Source organism: Azolla caroliniana, unplaced genomic scaffold (genome assembly GCF_043228905.1).
Source record: "Azolla caroliniana isolate FFs.n. ecotype wild unplaced genomic scaffold, voAzoCaro1.0.p SCAF_17, whole genome shotgun sequence".
Lineage (NCBI taxonomy): Eukaryota > Viridiplantae > Streptophyta > Polypodiopsida > Salviniales > Salviniaceae > Azolla > Azolla caroliniana.
The window spans coordinates 7,784,897-7,803,428 of record NW_028230452.1 but is presented as its reverse complement, the minus strand read 5'-3'; the positions used below and the strand labels follow the sequence as shown (position 1 = coordinate 7,803,428).

Here is an 18,532-nt window from a genome sequence, read left to right as displayed (position 1 = left end):
AGCTTACACCAGATCCAAGAGTTAGTAAATAAAGTGAACCTCTTTTGTTTCGCTACACATCTTCTACTTTGCTTACATATATCAAGTTTTTTACATTTTGCTCCAGCAACCAGAAACAAAAGAGGGTTGCAATAAACATAAAGAAATGTTTGCAATAACAACACTCATGTTTTAGAGTAGAATCGAATTCTGTCTCAAATGAATTGGCAATTGTTTCATGTATTTTCTTGTATCAAATATCATAATAATCAAAATATCTACAACTCTTCGAGCATGTTGAAAGGAACTCAAAATCAATACTCACTTTTGAGAAGAAGATTCTAAATTCCCAACAAAGTTATGATAAGTTAAACTTATTATAGAAGAGAAACACTTTCTATGCAAATAAAAGAATCATGTCTTGAATCAAGAAGCATGGAAGGAGCCTCCAATCATTGTAGTCCACATTGTGGATTTGACATTTAGTTTATGGCTTTTCTAATGTGTCTCGTGGATTCAACTATTCTTATTTGTGTCTCTTCACTTCAGCCCTTATACTTAGATAGATATTTGGAAGACATGGGCATCTTTTGTCCTTGTTTCTTGCTAACTTCCACACAACGTTGGAGACATTGTCCACTTGTCTATCATGTTAGCTCTTTGAGAGTAGGTTAGCTCGCTCTTGCACTCTCTTAGGTTGTTCATGAACATTGGATTTACATTGTGCAAGGAGAGAACATGGACAATTTTGCATATCATTTCATCCATGGGCAAATAAGATATGCATGAATCCCCTTGTTTCATTGGTTCGTGACACATGTAATGGTTGTGCGTCCTTTGTAACTATTTGTATATAGCAAAAGACTTTATATGCTAAAATGCAATGGAAAGTATTCCCTTTGTCTTTTATATATGTTGTTATATGTCCCTAAAGAATTTCATAAGATTACAATGTCTAATATCAAAAGTCATCACAATATTAAAGTGGGTGGGTTCAAAACTTGAGCAAACATTTTTGATAATATAACCCCTTCATTATTTTATTTTGAGATCATGCATACTACATGTTTGTCTTTAAAAAAAATGGCTTTGCAAGCTAGTAAAGAGAGAAAACAATGAATTGCCCTCCAAAAGATAACAATACTTGTTAAGAGAGAGGGATAGAGGAGAATATGCAAATTTTAATTCTTTGTGAAAACAACAGATTATTGGAGCAATAAATGCAAGATTATTAGAGAAAGAAAATTCCAAGTACAAAGATGCGAAGACCTACAATTAAAGAAAAGGCCATCAATATAGATGTAGCTAACTTGGAAAGTAAAAGTAGTTTGACAAAGCTCTAAAGGCCATGAAATGTATATAGAATAACTTCGTGCAATAAGTGAAAATGCAATGAAGCTAATAAGTTAAGTTAATTTGTCAAACAGTAAAAGGTTGTACAATGTAAACCTAGTGACTCAGTACAAGAAGTGAGATTTAAACTCTAATGCAATTGAAAAAAACATGGTTTGCCACTAAAGAGGTAGACAAGAATTGATATGTTAACATATATGGGAGGCCAACCAAATGCATGGGATTGATTGTGTAGACGAAGTGATTGCATGCATTCTATTATAGGTGGGAAACCTCTGGACAAGGTGCAAACCTAATAGAAATATTGATGCACAAAACTATGCTTGAGAGCACTCAAGCGAAAGTTTGAGGATGGTCAAGGAAAAAGGATCATGCAATGACAACCTCAAGGAATTCTTTGGAGAAGAAGAACTCATTTAGAGCGAGTTGAAAGAAGAGCATCCACTGGTTACCTAATACTCACATTGACCCATTATCTCCAAAAGCTACCCAGTTGAAACATTGGATGTACTCATGGACAAACTCTAGGAATGGGAGAGACAAAATATTGGAGAGTTCTTCTCAAAGCAAAGGCTTGGAAATGATTTGCAAGGAGGTTTTGCCTTGTCCTTTCGATCTACAGAGGTTTTGCCACATCCTATCATCGCCCCAACTTCAACCGATCATACCTAACCTGATTTCATGCGATCAGACCCAAACCGATTTAACCTGACTTGACCTGACTTGGCTTGACTTGACTTGACTCGACACGATGAGAGATCTAGGAATCGACAATGGTATGGTTTCGACTTAACCGGTTTGGGAGTTTCCAAACCTGAACCGGACCGATTCCTAAACCGATTTTGCCAAGCCGATTAAGCCTTAACTAGCTTGGTAACCAGTTTGACCTAAATCGGTTCAATTTGACTTGAGCCATCCCAAACCGGTTAAGGGAGCTCCAGACTAAACCGAACCGCCAAAACGGTTGAACGGTTCGGTTGAGGCTTGAGCTGAGCCGTTGGAGATTCCTAGATGAGATCACAACACAGAGTGCACGTCTTACAGACATGGCGTGTAGTGTGTTCTTTCTTTCCATGGGAAAATTAGAAAGGAGTGTAGTGTGTTCACTGTTCATGGTAAGTAGCTAGACTGTAGACATAAAGAAATTGCGAACTGGAAATTTGAAAGCTCTTCTCGCCATTCCTCTCTCTGTCTGCTCTCGTCGCCATGGTAAACCTAATTCCTACTCTGTCTCTCTTTTTTTCCTTGTCTTCTTTTTTAAACTGGTTCCAGAATTCTAGAGGAATGCAAAATCTTGACTCCACCTTTTTTTTTATCTGGTTCCAGATTCGATTCATCTTGCTTCAGAATAGACAAGGAAAGACGAGGCTGGCTAAATACTATATCCCTCTTGAGGATTCTGAGAAGCATAAGCTTGAATATGAGGTAAGAATTGATTAGATCTGATTCCAGCATTTGTTTAAGAGATTTAGATTTGATTGTAGAAGCTTTTAAGAAACTTAGATGTGATTTCAGAATTGTTTAAAAGAATTAGATTTGAAGTTTGATATTAGATTTCAGTGCGAGAATACATACATTTTCTCCCTAAGTTTAAAGGAAGTGATAGAATTTTTTATATATATTTTCCTCTCGGCTAATGGGTCTGAGTTTCATACAAATTTCTATGTGTTTTCCTTTCAAGTAAATGTTGTAAAGTTTTCCCTTCCAAGGAATGCATCAGAAAACTGTACATATTTTTCCATTCAAAGAATGCAGAGTAGCATTCCAGTAATGAAAATAGAATATTTATTTACTGAGGAATAAGTGAACACTTTTTCATCACTACAAAACTCAGTCTCTGTTATACATTCATTTCACGTTAGTGGCAGAAGTGTAAAAATTGTGCAAAAGGTGCTTCAACTTCTGCAGTCACCTTTCACAACTTTGTTGAAAATAATAATATAAGTACTGCAGTTGAAAATGATCAGAATTGCAAATGGGAAAAAGATGATCAAATCAGCATAAGAATTATAGTATCACAATACATTGGGAAACTTGAATTATGATGCATAATTGTGACAATTCTTACCAAGAACCTGTCTTTTTCCAAAATCAGTTGCTTTTTTGTATTTGCATTTATGGTTGATTGGGGAATGCTGATTCCTCTTTCTTTGACCTATTTAGGTTCACAGGTTGATTGTTAATAGAGATCCAAAATTTACCAACTTTCTGGAGGTTAGTCTAATTTTCATCATTGAAATTTTCTTATTTTATACAGCTATCTTACAGATTAGATTCCAAGGTATTGTTGTCAATAAACTTAATACGGACCTGTATTGATGCAGTGTCGTTATCATTGCTGATTCATTTATTACTATGCATCACTTAGAGCTTAATGTGAAGCATTAGAATCAAGGGCTAGAACTTTAGGGAGATTAGTTGCACATATTTAAAGATCTTTCCAGTTTAACCATGTTAGACCAAAGGCGTTTTCAATATATGCAACCAAAGTCAAACACGACAAAACTGCTTTTTGTTACAACCTTTGAATATAGGCAATTGGTATGCAAACATCAAGGGCATTCACATGCTAATATATAAAACAAAGATATGGGATACCTCAGATTTCTGAATAAAATTGAGTGGTAATAGTTGATCTTACATTTTAGTCTCTGTGGCAGACATGGTTCATGATGGGAATAGAAATTGCCTATCTGTAGCAATGGGACAAGTGTGTTACATGATAGCCGGAGAATGGAAAGTGAGACTGAAGTTTCATGATGTAAAGCATTTGCCACAACTGAACTTTTCATTCCATAGACCCCATATTCATGGTTGGTGTTTTGAATTCTGATTCTTCCTTTCTACTCATGTTCTAACACAGGGAATATAATTCCATCAGAGAACGTACTCAATGAGAGATTTGATGTACATTGTAAACCGGTTCTTCAGAATACATGCCGGAACATTGAACCGTGTTTACTAGGGATAGATCTCCGAAGATTCAATTCATATAGGAACCATGCCACATGGGATGGCAAAGCTCCTCCTCATATAACAAGGGATTGTCCCTTCCCTATCCTGAAATATGTCAGATATGACTATATCAAAGATATGATAATGGAAGAAACTGAAAAATACACTGTATTGATGCTGAAATAAAATGCATCTCAGCTAAATTAAATACCAAATCTGTTTTTAAGTGAGAATGTGAGGGCTCCTATAGGGCCCCAATCAGGGCCAATTTTTCATATGTTTATGATCCGTTTTAATTACATACCGTTCCTTGGATGTTCCTTTCTATGTGACCTTGTGCTATGCACCCTTCTCTTTTTTTCAATGCAATACCCCCTATAAGAGATGCTGATGATATTCTAATGTACGCGGAATGCTAGAAACATGGTCTATGGGTCCCAAAAATGGCGTTATAAGAGAGTCTCCTCTGCTGATGCAGCGGGTGGAGCCACATGTGACTTGTTTATTTTTTGTAGAGCACTGTTGCTGTCAAGTAGAGGGCACAAATAAATAAATGCTGAAGGGGTTGTTTGGAGTGTCCAACCTAGAAGTTGTGTGAAGATGGTGGATATGGTAATTGATGGTGGGAGGTGTAGTTGGATGGCTTTAAATGCTTCACATCGTAATGTGAACTGCTCCAAATCCTTGGTTTCATTATTGGAAGTGCACAAATTTGATTTGGTCTTGTGAGTCCTGCCCAAGCTCCATTCTCAATTTCAAGTTTGCAACTACAAGTGGGAAGGAAGATGACCGCCCCTCTTATGTTAAATGGCATGGGGATGAAGAAGATGTGGCTGGTGCATCCAATCATTGCCTTGTAGGTTTCCCAACATGTTGGTTCTATATGATTGTAATAGTATTGCAACTTGCAAATTTGGCATGCCTGTTTATTTAGTTGTGGCTGTATCAATAAGGCATATTCAATATTTGTCATGAATGTATCATCAGTATATAGCTCAGTTAGTGTTGCCACATTTCATCTCTTAAAACCATTTGTGCATCATGTGTCCAGCTAGAAGAGAGAATTTTGGTATTATTTGTCTTCTGTGTTTTATTGCTAGCATTCCAAGCTTGATTGCCTCCATGTCCTTTACTTTAGCCACATATCTATGGGTTCTCGTCAGAATCTCCAATAGTGGGACATACTATGGTGTACTGTAGAGAGAGGGATTCCCCTTGGTGGTTAGCCTAATGGTCAAGATATCGACATTAGCACCATGAGGTCCCATGTTCAATACCTGGCAGGAAACACCTAACGGGTTAGCATACAAATGGGCATGCACTCTTGCACCTTTCCAGCACCAAATACAGTACCAAGTGATTGACCATGGTGTCGAAGTCCATGTACTTGGTAATGATTGAGGTTTAGACCTTTTATCTCAACATTGACAATTAAGATTGTAAACTTGTGCTCATGAAGATGATTAGGGAGCATGAGATTGGATGGTTGTTCATGGCCCGATGAACTTCATAATGCTAGCTCCAAGATTGGTTGTGTAGGGTGTTCCCAACACTTTGAAGGTTGTGTTAATACTTGATTAGTTTGGTAATAGGGGGCTATTCTCCCTAACGTGAGTGTTGAAAATAAATAATGCTGTGGGTGTAGTATAACACTGAAAAAAACAAAGATGGGTTCACAAGATTCACTCTTGAATATGACTGCTTACTATAGATAATTTCTGAAATTTCCAGAATCTTTAATTATAGGTCATTATTTTGTTTCAGGTTTCACATAACCTGGTTCCTTTTCATAGTAAGGTTCTGATCACAATTTTTGAACGGGGTTATAGTAGATCTGGCATTAGCAATTTGTCATGCATACAAGCCATGTCCCTGTTCTCCACAGCTCACCACCGTTGTTATTGGCAAATGAAGGCATTATCATCCAACATTGAAGGTGTTTTCCTCTCTTCAGAGACATGTCCATCTTAGATCGTCCCACATTGAGTTCTTTCCAAGGCAGACGTTCAAGTCCACCTAAACTCAACACATAAGTGCTTCGCGGCTGGGAATATCTAACACGTTAGGCAGTTTTACTAATCTGGCTATACTTACTTTGGTTTGTTCTTCAAGATGGGGACATTTTAAGATGTAATCTCCTAATTAGTCTCATAGGCTATTTTTGGCCTCTTACAAGATGTTAATATATCTTTTTTCCAAACAGAGCTTATGTGACTAGTGCGTTCCACTTTTGTATTTAAACCCGTTTATAATATAAGAGTATTTTGAAATGCAGTTTCGAACACACAAAGTTATATACCGGAGATATGCAGGTCTTTTTTTCTCCATGTGTGTGGACATAACTGATAATGAGCTAGTTTACTTGGAGAGCATTCATTTATTTGTGGAGATTCTGGATCATTTCTTCAGCAATGTTTGTGAACTTGATTTGGTTTTCAATTTTCATAAGGCAAGTAAATAATGCTAATTTGAACTTGACTTTGTCTTCCATTTTACGACAACTTGATCTTTAATTTCTTTTGTATTAACAGGTTTATTTGATTCTAGACGAGTTCATCCTTGCTGGTGAATTACAAGAAACTAGCAAGAAGGTATTGAGAAGTACTCTCTTTTAGGATCACTCTGTTTCTTTTTTATTAAGTTACTCAGTATTTGCATTTCTGAAGTATGTTTCTTGTGCTTTGTGCTAAATTGTTCTTTTACTGCATACATTGCAAAAGAAGAAACACAAGAAGTATGAAATAATGAATGTGGGAAGTTGAAGAACTGTAGCAAATATAAGTTTTTAGGTGCAGTACAATTGATTTGCACCTTATTAATATAAGTCAATCTTCATGATTCATCACCTTGATTCTTGTTTGTATCTGTGTACAACTTGTGGAAGAATGGAGAATGTCAAAACATGAGATACTTGATTATTATGCTATGGTTCTTTCTTATAGGCAATTATTGCAAGGATGGGTGAGCTGGAACGACAAGATTAGTTATATACAAGGAAATTTCAGTAAGCTCATCTTTCTTGCCTTATGTTGTCATGACTGCTGCCTTAATTTCTCTTTGTACCTGGGGGTAGCTGTCTAAGAAAAAGGATGGTTTGAGATATTTTGTCAAAAGTGTAGCCATTGGTGGGCTGTACATAAAGCAATCCAGGTTTTTTTGTCTATCTGATCTTTGGGACTAGAAGAAATACGTAGTATTTTTTCCAACCTTGATCATATATGACTTGACCGAAAATAAACTTTGCACTTTTACTTTTACTTTCAGTTTGAGAAAGTTGTATAGCTGGTCATCAGATCAAGAAATAAGAAGGTTTTTGTTGCTCAGAAATGGGTTTCACGCATGATTGAGCATTGCCATTATGTCCAGCTTTCCTTAAAGCATCATTTGTGTACAAGTTTGCTGAGGAATTTCTCCCCCCAAACATACCAGGGTCAAATTGTCAAACGTGAAGGTGCAAATTCTCTTTATGATGTAATAATTTTTTCAATAGCATGAAAAAACGGATATAATGTATTCTGAGCTTTGAACATCAATTTGTAATACCATGTCGGTGGAAATTCATTTTATGACATAATCTGTTTCAGTAGCATGATACTTGGCTTTAGAGTATGACACTTGACTTGTTATCCAAATGTTTCTGAAGATTACTTCGTGCTAAGCAATTTTTTACAGAAAGCCACAGTTTTCTTTTTCAACATACTGATACTTAACGCATGCTATGTTTATGTGATCCATGGTACCAACAAACAGCAAAGTGAAGGGGGTTCACATATGCGAAAATGTTTCTCTTTACTGTTGTAACATGATTGTAAGCTGATTTGAAAAAAAAATCTCTAAATCCAAAATAAATGCACCCCAAAAACTCTATTGGATCAGTACACGATTTTAACTTTTTTTTGTTGGCTGAGTTGCTTTATTATATTTAGCTCAAAGCGGTCATTAGAAATGTAATTGTATTGCAATGATGGTCTTATTTAAACCATTGAATTATTTCAAAAACAGCTCTAATAGAAGCCAGAAAAAATAAGCCATTTTTTGGATTCATCAAACTACTTAGCTTGAACCTTGCAACAATATTGAAACTTTTCATGACATACCAAACTTGATTGAGGGATGCAAAACATTCCTTATGGGTTGTAAATATTTGAACTCAATATAGTTATCCTACATCTAAATATCCTTGATTTTTGAACTTAAAAAATGTCAATTGAGTGAAAGGATGCAATCCTTGTGCAAGATAGATGCAAAGATGATAAATATTCAAGTCATTTGTCTCTCCTCTTTATGAATATTGAAAAACCATGAGTGTGTTGATGTGCGAAGGTTGCACTATTGTGATAGGTAGGATGTGGCAGTCTTATATCTTCAATACTTTGTAGAAAAAAGTTGTAAATCTATCCACGGGTTGTGAGTTTTTGGTGGTGTTTTTTTGGTTGAGTTCAAGTTTTACAAGGAAAATTTTAATTTCCTCTTCACATTGTGCTCCAATCCATTTAAAGTAGAAATTTGGTGTACAATTTTTACCCATTGATAGTGAATTGTTTTTGGATTTGGTCCCATGGTTTTTTTAGCAGGGCTTTCCACATTAAATTTTGGTCGTGTAATGTGCATAACTTGCACAAGATAATCTTTATTTTGTAATAAGTTGTAAAGTGCCATTGTGAATCCAAGTGGTATGAGAGCCACGTTCTAGCAATCTCTTATGGGGGCAGATATTTCCATGAACGACACAAAGTACCATAAATGGAAAGGTAACATGAAAGATTTACTTTTGGTTAAATATCTACACTTAACCTATTTTTGAAGCGACAACAAACTTCATTTATACATATATACCTTGCACACTATCATAGAAATAAACACATATGTAAACAAATATGTGAGCATATACAAGTCAATCACATTAATACAATAATGCATGTCATAGACATTCTTAAATTTCTCTAAATTTCTCAAACACTTTCACTTGCACATAGAACCACGCACTTAAAAGAAAAACAAAGCATTTTCAAGGTCTAACGGGATCATATGAAGGAAGTTGAAACCCAACATAACTAATAGTTGCAAGAGTTCCAAAGTCATCAACTCGGGCCATCCCATCTTCCTTGGTTCCGCTCATGTTTCACACTTACGCACGTATTCTCGTGTCAACATCCAAGTGTTGGAGTTGTACATGTGCTACTTTTTAGACAATAACGAGGCCAAGTAGCCCAATGCAACTTCCTCCTTGTGCAATAGTTGCATGCAACAACAATCATCACAAATTAGTTGGCATGTTACTATCATGGTCAATTATGGTTTCCATCCATGCTCATTGATGGCACGACCAACTTGAACATGTAGTAATCCCATTGTTGAAGCATGTGTCCACCAATTCCACAAAACTCGCATGCCAATTGCACATCACCACCTTGAACCAATGTTGAAAACTTGCAATAAGGTATAGTTTATTGCAAAACACCAAGAGAACACACCCATACAACAAGCTTGATGATACACTTATTGGACCGCTCTTGTTATGAATATATCTAATGTGAGCATGGAAAATAAGAAAATAGATAAGAAAATAAAGAGACCAAGAGAGAAGGGCGTCGATCCACGTGATCACCCCCTAGTGAAGGGATCAAGATGGACTCGAGCCCTTAACTACATTCCATAACATCATACCATCATGTATGGTCTTTGCGTCATACCTAGATTGGCATGTGCTCACCACAAGATCATAGTCTCAACGTAATTGAATGATCACCATCATGAGGTTAGCTAACAGTCGGCAATGGTTCGGTTTGAACCGAAATGAACCATGAAACTGTGGCTTAACGACTTAATAGTTTAAACGGTTCGGTTTGGTTCAGTTCAGGTTTAAGTTTTTTTAATGGTTCGGTTTCAAACAGTTAGAAACCGTAGTTTAAATGATTTAATGTATTTTTAATTTTTTTTTGAAATAACCTTTTCATTTTTAAGCCTAATTCTCACATTTTTGGAAAAGCTTTAAAATTTTGAATTTTAAAATTTTAAAATAATGAAAATTTTAAAATTAAAAATTGAATTTTGACCTTAGTTGAAAACCGAAACCAAACCACGAAATTGCGGTTTTAACAGTTTAGATTTTTTTAAACGGTTTCGTGGTTTGGTTTTGACACCCTCAAACTGAACCAAACCGTTGCTGATTGTTAAGGTTACCTAAGCCTCACTTTTACCAGACCCGAAACCCCCTGACAAGTTCACACTTGGCCCTTAAGGGTTCGTCTCAGTCCCTAGGATTAAAAGTAATCGTCCGTTCTTTATATTTCTCAATTAATCGTCACTCTTTTCCTCGTCTGAAGAAAATTATGGTAAAGATTACCACGAGATTAGTTTGTAACATGGTTTGTGTTTCATGCACTATCATTGTGAGAAACTATGCACATCTCATAATTTTCTTGTCAGTGCAAAACACCACCCCCATTTGTGGAAGTTGATGACAATTATGAAGAGTACGAAGTGAAGTGAATATTGGACATGAGTTGCGACCATAACCAACTACAATACCTTGTCAAATGGTTGAGCTACCTTGACTCAAAGTGCACATGGGAGGCATGCAATCAACGTCATGAACTTTGTAGATTGAGTTGCCACTTTCCATCAAGAATACTTGGGCAAGCTAGGCGCAATGCAACAAGTGATGTTACACCATCGAGCGTTGAGGATGAGATGATGTTGCATCTCAGTGCTAAGCATGTCGTGGTCATGTATCATTACAGAGCCACATGCATGCTTAATGATGTTGTGTCCGTTGGCATTCCACATACTATCCAATAGGCCATTTGACGAAGCATCACTTATGTCCATTGGCCTTCCACATACCATCAAGTGGCCACGTGCAACAACAACACTGTGTGTTTAGTGGTGTTCCATATAGTATTAAGGTGCCATGCACCTATCACATCACTTGTGTATGCCGTTCCACTTAACGCATTTCAGGTATAAAACCCACAATGATGGGTACCCGTCGGTACGAATCAGCAACGGTTTGGTTTCGGCTTAACCGGTTTGCCCTTGTCCAAACCAAACCATTTAAGCCTTAACCGGTTTGGAAGTCTCCAAACTTGAACCAAACCGAACGGGTTTAGGAACTGGTTTGGACAAACCCTTTACCGTTTAAAAACAGTTTAACCTTGAACCGAGCCGTTGCCTACTCCTAGTACCTGGCAATCACTTTATATAGTAGTTTCTTTTCTATTCCTGCACATGTATGATGTAACCCTAAGAGACTTAAATAATCTTGAAGCTAGAGGAAGCGTGTGAAGATGATGAAGAAGTGAGGACTGCATTCATACATTCGAACCTTCAGAGTACTTTGAATTCATGGTTATTTATTTACTTGTTTTATTTGTTTATTATTCCTGTTGATTATGTTAACTTCATTTTTCCAATTTTAAAAAATTATTCTCTAATGCAAACGTAGATCAGAACTGTAAGTCTGCTTCCTGAATTGCATATTAAAATGTATTCAATAATAATATTGGCACTTGGATGGATGATCAATAACCTGATCAGGGTAAATAAGCTGTGTTCAGAACGTCGACATCCATAAGCCCGATCAGGACTTATGATCATGCGCACTTTAGTAAAATAGTATTCCCAAGCATGAGCTAGGTAAAATCACACAATTGGTGAATGATATCAGCAAATATTAGATCTCGTTAAGACAACAACGGATGATGGCATGGATTGATGAAAATGAACCATATGAGTGGACGCTTAAAATATTAGTATGACAAAGAAATTTCAATGTAGCATGGATGATCAGACGCATTTATGGAAATGTGTTTTTTCTGATCATCCGTGCTTCATAAATTAGCATAAAGAAAACGAAGCTTTTACATACATCATCATCCAGCAGACATCATTTTCCTCTTCGTCTTTCTTCTATTGATCATGCCAAATGTGGTCATCCTCAAAGAAAGCTTTTTCCTGAATCTCCTTCATCCACAGTTGCATCCCTACCAGCATGACTATCATCATCATCATCATTATCTTCTTCTTCTTCTTCAAACAATGAGGTTTCCTGATGATTAAAGATCCAGTGAAGCGCTTGATCCATGAGGCCAGGGCTACTACGAATCATGGCAACACAGAAACCAAATAGATCTAACTCTTGACGGCCATTTACATGAGAATCTCCCATCCTAATCATGTCAAGAAGCTCATCATCGCTCATGGAAGGAAGGACGAAGCCATGGGCGTGACAATTTTTGCGCAGGCTAGAGACAGTAATGGTGTGAGTGGAAGGATCTGCGAGCATGTCGAAGCCTTTGGCGAGCTCCTGCATGAGGCCTTCCACTCCGAGTTTCTGTGCCATGGAAGGCAAGAAATCGAGGAAAAGGAAGGGTCCATCTAGACTTATATCTAATTCCATAGCCAGAAGAAGAAGAAGAAGAAGAAGAAGAAGAAGAAGATGACGATGATGATCACAGAGGAAGGGGATGAACAGGACACAGAATTTATGGATGTGGCGATGGCTAGGGTAGAGAGAGCAGTTGTTCGTCTTGGCATCCGAAGCTTCCATGGCGGAAGGAAGCTTCTACGAAGGACTGAAAGCAGAAAAGCATCGCCTCCTTTTTTTACTCCTTTTTGTTGGGGCCATATAAGAATCCATAATAAATAAAACAAAAGAACATGCACAGAGAATCGAACCCACAACATATATATACATACATATGGTAATTTACAGGACAATGCCATACATACATACATACATACATATAATACACATACATACATACATACATACATACATACATACATACATACATACATACATACATACATACATACAATACATACATACAATACACATACATACATATCATATGAATATCATCTCTCTCGTCCGCCAATTTCGTGTTCGCCTCTCGTATGTCTCTCTCCTTTCATCCCCGTCTGAGGGTTTTTTGTTCATGTTCTCGGTATTTTATTAAGTGCACATTCTTAACGTTAACGAGATTTTTCAAAATCATGGGCCAACAAGCACTGGAAGTCGTGAGAAAATATGGGTCAAGGTTTTCGCGATGACTTTAGATTGGATTCGAGCCATTCACATGTAACCGCCCAAATGGCATAATGAGAATTCTATTCTATATCATTTTGATGGTTTCGTTGTCAAATTCACTTTGAAATAGATAAATGCATTGCGTGGGTAAAGCTTTTGTTCAAGTGTGAATTTGAGAATAAGCAACAAAAAAGAAATCAAAGGTTTTGTTATAAAGAACCATCTCCTTGACACATAGGTGACATAAGTATCTCTTTATTGTATTGAATTATGGAGCAACAATATCCTCAACCCTAGATTAGAAAGAGTTTGAAAATGTCCTCATGCTTCTTCTTATGAAGTTTCTTCAAGTCAAGATATACATAAATGTCATATTTATTCCTATTTTTTCATCATATCACTTCCCATTAAGATCACGGGTGTATAAAGGGTTGCGAAGTACATGCTTTAACAATCAAAAGAACCCCTCACATCAACTTCAAGAATGACAAAATAAGAAGTTTAAAATTAAGACACGACATTGGAGCACGGGTGAGGAGATAACACTAATTATGCATATTTTGATTTGGCAAGTTTGTGAGATCACACTTCGATACAATGTTGAACTTCCATATTCTTCATCGAATGGGGAAACTGCATATACTGATACATGTTACAACCCATCCTATTGACTACTATCTGAACAATTACTTCCATATGACTTATTCACAATCACGTTACTGTGAGATGGGAGATTGAGGCAAAACTGATGAGACTAGGTGAATAATGTAGATTTTTCCTAAACAAGTTCAAGAGTCTGGGTGTCAAACTTTGACACAATGCTTTGCCTTTGATCACATTTGATTACGCTTTCTACACATCTTCAATCCAACCTAATCGTTGCACGAATTTCTCTCACAATCACAATATGCACTCTAAATTATGACATTCATTAGTAAAGTTCTTGAACATTGAGATTCTTTACTCACTTTCGCATGCATTATGTGCAAACCCTATTTTTTTGTCTCATAGGTCATATTTGACCTCGAAAGACAACCTCTTCCCATTTACAATGTTCCGTTACCACATTCATTGCATTATTCCTCCACATCAATGCATAAGGCCTTCTTATATATGGGTCAGAGCACGCTACGGTGTACCAACGTTTGGCCAAAACTTTAGTACTAATTCCATGTGGACGAAAAGCTTAAAAATGTAAAAATAAATCCAATATTTGGGTTTAAAAAGTTGATCACTTGTGTTAAAATTAAAAGTCACATTCAATGAAAATAGATTTCAAATATGAAAAACATCACTTGTTTTAAAATTCTAGGTAATGTTGTAAGGAGGTCTTAACTATATAAGATCTCAAGTAGTCAGTCAATCATGAAGATAGTTAGTCAGTCTCTCTCTACACTCGGTGATTCCCTAGGTTCATACCTCCTCTTTCTCTCTCTTTCCTCCCCCCTTCTACTCGTTATAACATTCACTACGTTCGTACCCCCCTCCCTCCCTCTCTCTTTGCCCTAAACAAGTTCGCGAGTCTGAGTATCACACTTTGATACAATGCTCTGCCTTTGATCATATTCGACCATGCTTTCCACATCTCTTCGACCGAGCCCAATCTTTGCATGAATTCCTCTCACAACCACAATGTGCACTCTCGATTGCAACATTCATTGGTAAAGTTCTTGAACATCGAGAGTCACTACTCACTTTCACACGTATCACGTGAAATGTAATATTTTTTGGTCTCATAGGTCATATATGACCTCCGAAGACGATAATATAATCTATCTATCTATCTATCTATCTATCTCTCTTCCAACTTCTGCACAGCTTTCTCCACGTTCTCTGCTCACCCTGCATACTCCAAGCATTCCCTGCTCGTTGTGTCCTCTTTGCAACACCAATACGCTTAGGTTTCCTACTGTGTCCTCACTACATCAACATCAGGTGTTCAACTGTGTCCTCGTCGCGTCCTCTCTCTATCAAGTGTTGTATTGTGTCCTCGTTGCATCGAGCTTTCCTCTGTTGACCGCGTTCTCTGAAGTGTGGTCTGCTCACCGTGTCCCCTTCACATCGGTTTGTGTTCTATTGGTCGTGTTCTCTCTACCTAGTGCGTTCCCTCTACTTGGTGTGTTCGTTTGCTTGCAACCCGTGTTTCAAACGCGTCCCCTCTTCAAAGACTTCAACAATGACATTTGGTACATGTTCTAATGGTTGTTTGATTCTATTTATTTTTGTCATTTAGGGTTTTGTTGTTGTTGTTGTTGTTCTCCCTTGATCATTTGAGTGCTTTGTAAATGCATATGCTTGAATTTGAGAGTCTTGTACATGCTCATGTCATTTTCTATAGGTGCTTGAATTTTGTACATATGTAACCATAATAATATTTGGGACATGTTTATCTGTATGTTTGATTCTATATGTTACTATCGTTTAGGGTTTTGTTGTTGTTGTTCTCCCTTGATCATTTGAGAGCTTTTTACATGCATATGCTTGAATTTGTGAGTCAATCAACATGCTTATGTCATTTTCTATAGGTGCTTGAATTTTGTATAGCCCCAACCCTAATGACATTTGGTACATGTTCTACTGTATGTTTGATTCTATGTGTTATTGTCATTTAGGGTTCTTGAATTTTGTACATGTTGATATATTGGAAGAGGGTTCTTGTTAAATGATCTTGATCTTGATCTTGTACTTGTTTGTGTCCTTTTTTTTGTGCATGTTGTTCTTGTCGTCCTTATTATTCTTGTTTTCCTACCTGATTTAGAACTGTTATGATGCATGTGTATATGTTGTGTATCGGGAGTTAACATTATGTTTCATATCCAACATCTCCTTGAATTGTATATTATTTAATATTGTTTACTATTGTTGTGCATGATTTACTGTTATTTACTACTGTTGTGCATATGAGGTGAAGAAGAGAGACAAGATTCTAATGACAAGGAAGACACCCACGAAGAAGAAAATGGTCAAAGAAAATGTCAACACACCATGCAAGGAAAGAAAAAGGACCCCCATCAAAGAAAGTAAGATGACCCCCACCAGAGGGAGGTCGAAGTTTTCAACAACTCAGGGCAAGAAGATTCACACAAACATCCTTCGAGGTACAAAATTAGGATGGGGTTATTTCCTTCGTGCACGACCTAACACTTATGAAGACCTAGACATGTGGATGATGAAAACTTGGGGCTCATTACAACCCGAGACAAGGAGAGGTTTCCACCTCACTCAATTGAAGAAGGATTATATCACTGAACTAAAGTCACGATATGAACAAGTTTATGATACGAACCATATCCTAAACAATGAGGTAGGATCTGTCTTTGCACATGCATTTGCATGTGAACTCCATGGTGGCATTGAAGTTGATTGGGAAGATTTTGCTCATCATCGATCATCACATTATAGAGGGTCCTCAAGTACCAACACTACCATGAAGTTTGAGGGTACCTCTCAAATTGAAATCCCAACTCGAACATCTATGTTGACTCAACAAATTGCAAAAAAAAAATCCACACTGACAGAAAAACATGAAGAGCGATTGTTACATTGTATAGCTTCCATGCAAACAAAAATGCAAGCATTGCTGGCTGATTTGGAAGAAGTTTCATCTGGTGAGATGGCAGTAGAGAAACAATTCACATCTATGTCGAATACATACGAATGGATTGCATCAACAATCCAAAATTCTGAAAGTGATGTGTTAAAAGAGGAGTTGAAGAAGGAGCTCACAACTATGGGTATTCATCTGGAAGCACAAAAGAAAGATCTAGAGACATGGAGGTCTTCTCATTCTGAAATTGATGAGTAATTATTAGCCTTAAAGTTGCATTCAGAGAACCTAACATGTTTGATGAAGGGTCTAAAAGAAAAAGGTTTAGATACTTTGTGTCCAAATGTAGTTGAGCACCCTGCTTGCATGGAAAGTACAATTACAAACATTATTATATCATGGTAATGGTTTATATTTCTCCTTTTTGACCTTCTATGGTATAAAATATCATTGGTGCTAATATAGTGTATGTTGTGTCTCGTTACTAAAGGTGTTTATTCTGTGGCCTTGGATTCAAGCTTGAGTCTATGGATGCTATCATTACACCATGCTTGCACAAATATCATTTTTTATGTGCTAACTATCATTTAGAGAAAGAAAATATATGTTTGGACTGTAAACGTACAGTTGAAGCCGAATGGTACCTAGCTTTGGGTTTGAAAGTACACTCCTATGGTATGTGATTAAGCATTATACAGTTTGTATACTATGATTTTATAATTTTACTTTTGGTTCTGTTCTTATACCTATGAGTATTGTTTCCTCAAGATCCGTTTTTCATGATTCAATACTAACATTACTGATTACATTGTAATCCAGGATGATTAGTTGATTTAGTGCGGATTATTTAGTACTAAAGGTCTTAAATGTTTAGTTGTATAACTTGTATTAGTACTAACATTGTTTATTGCATTGTACTTTTTGTGTCCACTTGACTTAGGCTTTGCATGATCGAACAAATAGGCATGTCGGTCTTGGCTGTTTAGTACTAACATTGTTCATTATCAGATGAAATATGCATGTCCAGGTGGTTCAATACTATTCCTTTAAGTTCCTAAGAATCTGTTATTAAGTACTAACAATACTAATTATTTAGTACGGAAGGTCTTAAATGTTTAGTTGTATAACTTGTATTAGTACTAACATTGGTTAATTGCATTGTACTTTTTGAGTTCACTTGACTTAGGCTTTGCATGACCTAACAAATAGGCATGAAGGTCTTGGCGTTTTAGTACTAACAATGTTCATTACCAGAGGAAATATGCATGTCCAGGTGGATCAATACTCTTCCTTTAAGTTCCTAAGTTGTTGATTAAGTACTAACAATACTGATTATATTGTATTCCTTCGTGATCAATTGATTCAGTATTGATTATTTGGTACGAAGGGTCTTAAATGTTTAGTTGTATAACTTGTATTAGTACTAACATTGTTTATTACATTGTACTTTTTGTGTCCACTCGACTTAGGCTTTGCATGACCGAACAAATAGACATGAATGTGTTGGCTTTTTAGTACTAACATTTTCATTACCAGATGAAATATGCATGTCCAGGTGGATCGGTACTATATTCCTTTAAGTTCCTAAGTTGTTGATTAAGTACCAACATTACTGATTACATTGTATTGCTTCGTGATTAGTTGAATAAGTACTAATAATATTT

The 18,532-nt window shown here is 36.6% G+C and overlaps 2 protein-coding genes across 3 annotated transcripts; one reads left to right on the top strand and one right to left on the bottom strand.

Annotated features, from left to right (window-relative positions):
• Positions 1–2,406: 2,406 nt before the first annotated feature.
• LOC147853049 (AP-2 complex subunit sigma-like) lies at positions 2,407–7,863 on the top strand. 2 transcript variants are annotated; one of them, XM_087333448.1, is made up of 7 exons: positions 2,407–2,541; positions 2,659–2,757; positions 3,496–3,546; positions 6,563–6,736; positions 6,819–6,878; positions 7,230–7,291; positions 7,612–7,863. In XM_087333448.1, exons 1-6 carry the CDS (start codon positions 2,539–2,541, stop codon positions 7,269–7,271), a joined length of 429 nt encoding a protein of 142 aa, XP_087189574.1. In that variant the 5' UTR covers positions 2,407–2,538; the 3' UTR covers positions 7,272–7,291; positions 7,612–7,863. The 2 variants fall into 2 exon arrangements, with proteins under 2 accessions (XP_087189574.1, XP_087189573.1); XM_087333447.1 differs by having other exon boundaries at positions 7,230–7,627.
• Positions 7,864–12,000: 4,137 nt separating this feature from the next.
• LOC147853048 (calcium-binding protein KIC-like) lies at positions 12,001–12,796 on the bottom strand. Its single transcript, XM_087332774.1, has one exon. The coding sequence runs from the start codon at positions 12,686–12,688 to the stop codon at positions 12,227–12,229; it is 462 nt and encodes a 153-aa protein (XP_087188900.1). The 5' UTR covers positions 12,689–12,796; the 3' UTR covers positions 12,001–12,226.
• Positions 12,797–18,532: the final 5,736 nt, after the last annotated feature.

Bases quoted from the DNA above. Each gene is read 5' to 3' on its own strand.
- LOC147853049 (XM_087333448.1), top strand. The intron at 3,547-6,562 runs GTTAGTCTAATT...TTTGAAATGCAG, and splicing joins AATTTACCAACTTTCTGGAG to TTTCGAACACACAAAGTTAT. The intron at 6,879-7,229 runs GTATTGAGAAGT...TCTTTCTTATAG, and splicing joins TACAAGAAACTAGCAAGAAG to GCAATTATTGCAAGGATGGG.
- LOC147853048 (XM_087332774.1), bottom strand. From the start codon at position 12,688: ATGGAATTAGATATAAGTCTAGATGGACCCTTCCTTTTCCTCGATTTC.